Here is a 9,561-nt window from a genome sequence, read left to right as displayed (position 1 = left end):
AATTATTCATGTACCATTAGCTTCAGTTCGCCTTCTTGTTGACATTCTTTTCTCTTTTTTCCCCATAATGAAAAACTCAACATGATTTCGGCTGGTTTAGCGTTTCAACACGCAGACGGTAAAAAAACATTGATGGAGATTCTGTGTTGAAAAAATGAAGCCAGTCCTAAACCTGCATTCTACCTGAAAGCCACCAGATGGCGATAGCAGGGGCTGCAAACACACTTTCAATCCTACTGAAGTCTACGGAAAACAGCAATCTTGCTGAGGACTTTATGGACTCAGTCACGTGCTTTGGGTCATTTTTTTAAACTATTAAATTCAGTTATTTAAATATTGGTCAAAAGTTGGCTAACCACTTGTGATAGACAAGTCATTGGTTGGACCCGCCCGCCTTGTCACCACTGTTCCCTCTAAGCTGAGCGCGTGAGCAATCGTGCACTGCTGACACAGTCTTACTTTAATTCCAATTCAGGCTGGACTTTTTTTTTTGTGCACAGCGCAGATTATCTGTGTGGGGAGACTGTGTCAGCACTCAGCGCGCTCAGCTTAGAGGAAACAGTGCTTGTCACAATCAAAACAGCAGAAATGTTGTGGATTTAGAACAGACTTCAGAAACTAACCGGAGACGACATGGCAGCTACGACCATCTCTTATATACACACATGGTATATTTGGTACATAAATATTTCAGCATGACGCAAAAGTTTTAATAAAACTGAGATTTAGGAATATTTTTGACATTCTTAGGTTTAAAAAGATTTTCCACTCACAATACATTCATAAACTGACAAGTTGCTTTACTACAATTTACCATTTCTCCCTCTGGACCTCCGAAGTCAAGGTACAGGTTGCGTATTCCATCGTCGGCAGACATTTTAAGCTTCTCGTAGGGGTATCTGTACAGCACAGCCCCCCCGCTCGGGTCGGCTGGCTCCCTCGTCACAGTGAAGCCTTTTTCATAGTGTAGAGTCAGCCTAACTTCCTGTCTGTTCAATGTGCAACCTAGCGGAGAGGGCGACAGGGGAAAGCGCTCAAGAAAAACTAGTGCACAGGTGAGTCACAGGGAGAAATGTAACAGTGCCGATGTGCAGAGGCTGGTTCTGGAAAACGTTGGGCTGAAACTAAAATGTTTTTCATTCTATTATTACTTTCCCAGTTTCTCAATTATGTGAAGTTTTCTAAAACTAAACAGTTCTATGTTCAAATGAATTTTTTTCATTAAACTTTTCAAAACACAACAAATCAAAAAGTTTAATGCAGTAAAATATTTAAGGAAAACACAAAGAGTGATAAACAACTGAAACTGATTTGTTTACACATAAATGAACATCAAGCTTTTGTATCAAACTGAGTATGAATTCAGATTTATTATTGTAACAAATCCACTCTTACAATAACAGTGCTGATTAACAGTTGCAGTCCAAAGACAAGTTTGTGTTTTATATAAAAATCCAGGCAGCCTGCCGCAACGTGACCGTGAGGTCATCTGATCTGAAAGCATTTCCATGCGCATTACTGTAACCTGAATAGCCCAAATGTTTCTGCACAACTGTGTGTTTGTGTAGCAGCGGGACAGGGAAGGAGAATAGGAAAAAAAAAAGGCTGAGGCTTTCCAGTGCTGTTCCGGCAGCCAACTATTGTTCTGCACAGAGTGGAAACATTCCCCTTTGCTGCCTCCCATTTCTGCCTTTCCTACACAGAGCTGCTCTTTCTGAGCGATGGCACACTGTTGTGAGTCAGCTGCTGTCAGAAGCTTCCTGTCACAGTCCAAAGTACACAGGCCTATAGACAGGAAATATTTTATCTCTTTATTCTATTGCTCTTCTTCAAGTGGCATAGACTGTTTAGTTCACTGACTAATATTTCTTGATTTCCACTTAACATTTACTTGGAAGGAGGTAAAGGTGAACCCACATCCTCTGGTTCAAGGTCTGCTTACAACACGCTTCTGCTAACATGTGTGTACCAACACAGAGCACACACATCGAAACACGTACACATGCCACAGTGACGTAATCCACTGTGTTTGTACAGAATAATAAAGTGCCTCCTGTGGGCACAAAACCATCAACCTATTGTAAACTTGGAATAAGATACACTGTCAGAAAAGACCCAGGTGACTTGGGTCACCTGGGTCTTTTCACGTGTGTTGTAATTAAATGTTCTTTTTTTGGTACTGGTTTTATTTTGTTGTATTTATCCGCGAGACGGTCCGTGAAAATATTGTCAGACATAAACCGCTCCGTAGCACAAAAAATGTTGGCGACTGCTGGTCTGGACCACACTACTAAGTTTTGCTCTTTCAAATGAGCCACAGTGCTCAAAGGGGCACAATTGTTGTTTCTCATTTTGTTTTTGTACTCAGGAAAAATGCTGCTGTGTTCAGACACCAAATACTAAAGAATAAATCAAAATAGCAAAGAGAAATTAAAAATGCATGCCATGAAAGAGTTCGGGTTTTAGGAGGTTAAGAACGCAGAGGTTTTGGTCCATATGACATGACTGTGTCACGACAGCATGACATGTAGAGGTCACGATCCAGTTGATCAGCAGTTTCTCTCCCTCTTCTCCAGTCTGATGCTCAGTTTGAGCTTCAGCAGGTCTTGGCCATATCCACATGTCAAAAAGCTGTGATGTACACTTGTACCTAACAAAGTGGCCTATGATTTTTTTTTATAACCATTTAGGCTGACCGTGCGGTAAATGAATCAGAAAGCCAAACTAATTTTATATTATCAATAGAGTATTTTCAAGAGACTATTGTGATTGTATTATATTGCCACCTGTTACAGCAGTGCGTCACCTGTTATTCATCAGCCATTGCTGCTAGCAGAGTTAGCATTTAAAGCTGCAGATACTGCTAGCACACCTGACCTCAGATACCCCTGTCAGTACTTTATCGTGTGGTCGTCTCTTTCTGCTACATGCTAAGATGGTGGCTGCAGGTTCACACTTATCTTAATGCCAGTTATGACGACACATTTAGGTTTCCATGAAGCACTTAATTCAGCTGCACCTGAAACTGTGAGCTAATTATTTAAAATAGCAAGTGGATGTTAAGAAAAACAAAACAGGCAATCATTCAGACCCTAAAACTGTTATGCTCACAGTTGGTGTGGGCCACAGCTTGTGAGTTTTGCTTGATGTGTTTTCAGCTTTGCTCATGATCTCCAAACTAAAGACTATAAATGACACCCACTCACCAATGGAGACTTCTTTGATGATCTCAGCGGCCGTGTGCGTCCCCTGCACGAGGGCTCGCGTCCATGATGACAGATCCCAGTGGGTCTCCACTCGGAAGATGTGGGACTCGATGCCCCGGCCCGTTCCAGTCCGAGTGGCAAACACCAGGTCTGAACCCTGGGCGGGAGAACTGCGGGCGCTGCCTGAGTGAACCAGTCTGGGGAGACATGACGATACAGGCAAAGAGAACGTTATTGAAGGAAGAAAGACAGAGGAGGGTTCATTTTACTTCCCCATAACCCAAACTACATATTTAATGATTCTCCAACTCATCCCTGTGCTATATACTTCTTCTTCTGGTCAACATGTGGAAACCACAATATCTGTAATGTTGCAAGAGCATGCAAAAATCTTCAGCTTGTCTCCCAACATGTCAGGCCTGTGTTTGTCCGTTTAACCCAACTAAATGCAGCATTAACGTCATTACGTTGCAGTTCCTGATTATAAAGAAAAAAGGCACAATGTATTCTGCTGTAATTGCAATCAAAGATAATTCTGCTTTCTTCCAACCTGCCGTTCTTCCAGTTAACATATCTATGATGTTTCTGTGGGTCACTGCCCCCTCCCATCGGTAGAGATTTGGAAAAGATTAGTTGCTGCTGTTGAGAGGAGTTCCTTTGATGCCGGCAACTAGAAATTTCCAGGTACTTACCACAAAAATTACAGCTCGTCAGCAGTTCCAGGAAAGTTTCTTTTGACACTCAGCTGATCTGCTGTTGAATATTTACTCACGCTCAGGCTCAAAGGCCAACAGTTCTCATTTTTAGCAAAAGCAGAAACATCTGCACAATGAAAGTGAAAATGAAACCCACTTTACGAATACAAATGTAATAACAAACAGAATGTAAGGACCTTTAACCTCCTAAGACCCGAAGTCTTTCACGGCATGCACTTTCAATTTCTCTTTGCTATTTGGGCTGATTAGGACCTGATGAAGGTAAAAACCTGATTTTTACCTGATTTTTGTTTCTAAAAAAAAAAAAAAAAAAATCCACACGTGTGGACATTCGTTTTAAATTTCGATAGAACAGTGGCAGTATAACATCCTCGTAAGTGGACATCAGGCCGTTGTAGAGCAAAATTTGGTGCTTTGGTCTAGACAACCCAAAATGTGATGTCCCCATATGTGGACGCCAGGTCCTCGGAGGTTAAATATCATAAATGTTTCTGTTCAGCAGCCAGACTCTTTTCAAAAACAATTTTTTTTAAACCAATTTTACCAAAATCGTATGATAACAAAGGTTTATTTATTATATATAATACATTACAGAGCATATATATACTTATTACTGTCAATGGCATAAAGCTCTTTTTAAGGATTTAAGACTTTTAAAAACCTGAAACATCTGATAAAATATGACAAAGAAAAAAATGTCACAAAACTAAAAATCTGAAAGCAGAGCTGTCAGTAAAGATGTGAATAAAGACTGAATGTAACTGCTGGTGTGTTTACCTGGTGGCGAGCAGCGGGTGTGTGAGCACAGGCATGGACCAGGACTCTCGGCTCCACGGCACCGATTCAAATAGCAGGATGTCCTTCTCGGTCAGCGCCATGACCACTGGTCTAAACTGCTGGCGTCCACCTTCTAGCTGGACCTGAAGAAGAACGTTGAGTACTGCTTAAGAAACCTGGCCTTGATCACACAGTTTTAGCGAACTATAGGCCTATTTCCAAGCTGCCTTTAGTCTCCAAGGTTTTAGAGAAAATTGTTTTTAGTCAACTGAAAGATTTTCTAGATGAAAATGGAATCTTTGAGGTTTTTCAGTCAGGTTTTAAAACCCTTCACAGCACAGAATCTGCATTATTAAGGGTTTTGAATGACATCCTTCTGGCATGTGATTCTGGTAACCATGTTGTTCTTGTCTTGCTTGACCTAACTGCTGCCTTTGACACCGTAGACCACAATATTCTAATTTCTCGATTACATGATGTAGTGGGTATTGGTGGCACTGCACTTAATTGGTTTAGGTCTTATTTGTCAGATAGAACTTTCTCTGTCAGCCTTCTCGGTTACGAATCGTCTTCTGCTCCTCTGTCATGCGGCGTCCCACAGGGCTCAATTTTAGGGCCACTGCTCTTTTCACTGTATCCATTGTCTCTGGGTTCTATCCTTAGAAGGCATCGGATCTCATTTCATTGTTATGCCGATGACTGCCAAATTTATTTGCCACTAAAGCACAGGGATGGCATCTCCATAAAACCTCTCTTGACATGCCTAGATGACATTAAAGCTTGGTTGGCTCTAAACTTTTTAAATTTTAATGAAAAGAAAACAGAGCTGTTGGTGTTTGGACCCAGTGGTACCTCTGAGTCGTCCTCTGTAGATTTGGGACCCCTGGAAGTCTATTTTAAACCTGTTGTTACTGACCTTGGTTTTAAGTTGGACAGTGATTTTAAATTGGACAACCAAATCAGAGCAGTGGTGAAGTCCAGTTTTTATCATTTAAGGCGACTGGCAAGAGTAAAATCTTTTCTTTCGAGGCAGCACCTTGAAACAGTGATCCATGCTTTTATTTCTTCCCGCCTGGACTACTGTAACTCACTTTATGTGGGGGTCAGTCAGTCGTTGCTCTCACGTCTGCAGCTGGTTCAACAGGAACTCGAAAAAGAGAGCACATAACCCCTGTGCTAGCCTCTCTGCACTGGCTGCCTGTGTCTTTTAGAGTTAATTTTAAAATTCTTATGTTTGTTTTTAAATGCCTTCACAGTCTTGCCCCGCCTTACCTCTCTGAGCTTCTTCATCCCCACATACCCTGTCAGTCTCTCAGGTCAGCTGACCAGCTGCTCCTGGAGGTACCGAGATCCAGGAGGAAGCTCAGAGGGGACAGGGCCTTCTCTATTGTGGCTCCAAAATTATGGAATAATTTGCCCATTCACGTTAGAGAGGCCCCTTCACTGTCCACTTTTAAATCACGTCTTAAAACCCACTTTTATTCCTTGGCTTTTAACCTCAGTGAGACTTAGTTTCTCTTTTAATTGAAGTAGTTATTTAATTAATGATTTCACTCTTCTTTTATTTGGTTTTTATTTATATCTCATGTAATTTTATTTTACAGTTCCAATGTACAGCACTTTGCGTCAGCTGTGGTTGTTTTAAAGTGCTTTATAAATAAAGTTGATGATGATGATGATGAGTAGAGATGGTAGAGCCGACATTTTTTGTTTTTCACTTCCACTGACTTTTCTCCAATCCTGCTGTTTACACAGGTATGGGTGAACAGATTATAAAACAAAGCAGGCTTTGGTTGATAAATTTTAATCATGTTAATTATGAAGGGAGAAAAGGTTTCATGATGCTTCTGTAGATAAAAATCTGGCCAATTAGATCAATTACACCAGTCAGGGTTCAAATCAGGAACCTCTTGCTGTGAGGCAACAGTGCTACAGCCATTACATCACCGTGCTGCCGTAGAGTATAACAGGGGGTGTAGTCTGACAGGATATGGATGCTGTGGTGCAGTTTGCTAATGTAATGATGTAGTTTTTACAGAGTACAGGTGTAGCAGAGGAGTTAATCAGGTCATCGTGACAACCTGACCTGATTTTTCTTCTAGCTACGTGGTAAAAATAGGGCAATGTGTTCATCCGAGTCATTACTGCGAGACTGGAGTTTTTTCAGTGAAAAGCAGCAACACTAAAACACAGAGTGTGTCTGCGGTGCAGAGGTGGGCTCTGCGGGATATAACGTAACAAGGGAAACTTCTATCTGTGCTTCCTGTTCCAGCCCGGTCAAAATATACAGAACTAGACACTTCAAAGTGAAGTCACTGTTCCTGTGTGCGATAAAAGTATAGCCCTGCTTTCAGAGGCCACGTGGAGAGGTTAGGACTGAGGCTAATTAAAGAAAACACGCTCTTCCTGTGGCTGCTTCACATACAGAAGTGCCAGCCTCCACGTCTGAGCGTCAGGTTTGTTTAGTGACATACGAGCAACAAAGAAAACCACAGATGCAATTTCCTCTTGAGGGCAGCTTGTGCTTCAACTCTATTCATCAGTACTAATAATACCCTGGATTTCCACTTTCTACCATACTGATGATGAATACAAAAATATTTCAGTTAGATTGGCTTCCTGTTAATTCCAGAATTTAAATTACATTTTTGATCCTTGCATAAAAAGTCCTGAACGCTCTTAAAGACTTCACAGCATAATGTTACCCCTAGGGCTGCTCAATTAATCGAATTTTAATCACGATTACGATCTGGGCTTTCAACGATCATTAAAAATGACTGAGCCGATTATTAGCCCCTCCCTCATTTATCCGCGACACCTTAAAGGCCGGTCCGTGAAAATATTGTCGGGCATAAACCGGTCCGTGGCGCAAAAAAGGTTGGAGACCGCTGATTAAGAGGACCCGAGGGAAGCTCGGAAAGCTAAGCAGAAATTATTTGGAGAGGAGAGTGACTGCTGTTGGTTGAAAAGAGAGGTAAAAAAAAAAAAACTTCAGTGGTGTTGCACACTATTTTATATTATTTTTTAAAGTCATTGTTAACCCTTTAAATCCGGTCAGAGCAGCACGCTCCGTTTTGTGTAACTATTTTTAAATCCCTGTAGAATCTGAACCGCGTAAGCTAGCGCAATAATTTGTTTTGCATATGAAACCGGAGGAGTTGTACTTACATCTTATGCCATCAGCTTGTCCTCGGTCACGGTTTCCTTCCACATAAAGCTTTGCAAAAATTGCATAAAAAGCGCTTGCAGGAACAAAAACATAATATTCCAGAAACACGCTTTGCCGTTCCGATCAGTTGTTCATAACACTTCCCACAGTGAAACAGACGTCAGCGCGAACTGTCGCATGTCCGCCATTTCCTGGCCGAAACCGGAAGTGACGTCATTTTCGCGGAAATGTAGTTTTTTACTTGTAGACCTTAAAAACCTCTACTGGTCATGTTTGGCTTTACTGAATAGTTTCTGGGATGCTTAGAACTCGAATTGCACTGCTGGAAATAGTTTATTTTGATGCACCTGCTGTTTTCTTTGCAAATTTGCATCATAGGATTGTTTTTTTTTTGTTTTTCCTGCAGTGTATATAAAAATTGGTGTATCTCCAAAATAAAACTATGGAGACACTCAAAATAAATTTCCTGTTGTTGTAAACTATTTTTTGCAACTTTTTTGTATTTAAAGTTTTGAGGGATAAACCTCTTAAATTTCTCCAAGTAGAAATATATGTAAAAAAACAAAACAAAAATGATTTTCAATTTTTTTGTAGTTTATTGCACTTTTTTGCAATTAATGTAGTTACTATGGACTTAATGCATACATATTATTAAAATATGGGCTATAACAGTTATTTAGCAACTTGAAATGCTCCCACAAATGGCACTACAACATGTAAAAAAAATAATATAAGCTCTGGCGGACTTGGTTCTATAGTAGGTCTTAAAGGGTTAAATAAATATCGTCAAATAATCGCGATCTCAATTTCAGTGAAAATAATCGTGATTATCATTTTTGCCATAATCGAGCAGCCCTAGTTACCCCTGTGGAGCACTTTGCTTTCAGGATGCAGGCTTATTTGGAATTTCTAGAGTTTCTAAACATAGAGTAGGAGGCAGAGCCTTCAGCTATTAGGTACCTCTTCTGAGGACCCAGCTCTCAATTTGGATTTAGGAGACAGGCACCCTCTCTGGATGATTTCTTTTTGGATAAATCTTCTAGTTTGGACTGGTTCTTGTCACTCTGAACGACCCCTTCAGCTATGCTAGCATAGTTTCCCACTGCAGGGGGACTTCCCATCATGCAATGAGCACCTCTTCTTCCTTACATGCCTCTATTGTCTACCCTCTCATGCAGTCTGTGTTTTGCGCATTCATTGTATGTTCTTCTGTTTTTTTTATAAGTGCATTTACTTACAATACAAAGTGCGTAGAGGTGGATCTGTGTGTACACTGGGTCTCCTTAAGCTTTGATGCAATTTTGCTGCTGGATACAAAAATATCCCAGGAAAACTAAGGCTCGGGTGACAGTGTATTTTTTTTCCCCCAACACAGTGGCCTTTGGTAGCTTTTCACAGGTACCTAAAAGGTGGGTGGTGAAACAGTTGGGGTAACTATGGAAATTCTGCCCTGTTAAAGAGCCATGCTGCTGCACATCGGGCAAAAAGAGAGGGTGATAGAAAGTGAAAGTAAAGCCTCAGTAGAGACAGAGCAAGAGAGGGTTCAAAACAAACAGTTCATCCATTAAACAACAAAACCTGGCAACGAAAACTTTTTCTCCGCTTGTCTTCCAGCTCAAAGTCATCTGGTCATGTGTGTCGTTGTTTTGGGGCTTTTTGGTCTTTTTTTTATGTAGTAACTCATGTACAGTAC

The 9,561-nt window shown here is 40.9% G+C and overlaps 1 protein-coding gene across 1 annotated transcript in view; it reads right to left on the bottom strand.

The window, feature by feature from the left end:
• The window catches only part of sntb2 (syntrophin, beta 2), a 66,105-nt gene that overhangs the window by 4,820 nt on the left and 51,724 nt on the right, over window positions 1–9,561 (bottom strand). The window contains exons 4-6 of the mRNA XM_082538123.1: window positions 4,700–4,842; window positions 3,207–3,403; window positions 815–1,005 (exon numbers count right to left, since the gene is read on the bottom strand). Coding sequence (XP_082394249.1) covers window positions 815–1,005; window positions 3,207–3,403; window positions 4,700–4,842 — 531 coding nt within the window. The remainder of the gene's footprint in view (window positions 1–814; window positions 1,006–3,206; window positions 3,404–4,699; window positions 4,843–9,561) is intronic.

Source organism: Aulonocara stuartgranti (genome assembly GCF_965226115.1).
Source record: "Aulonocara stuartgranti genome assembly, chromosome: 7".
NCBI lineage: Eukaryota > Metazoa > Chordata > Actinopteri > Cichliformes > Cichlidae > Aulonocara > Aulonocara stuartgranti.
Note: the sequence above shows the minus strand (reverse complement) of the source record. Positions and strands in the feature narration are given on the sequence as shown.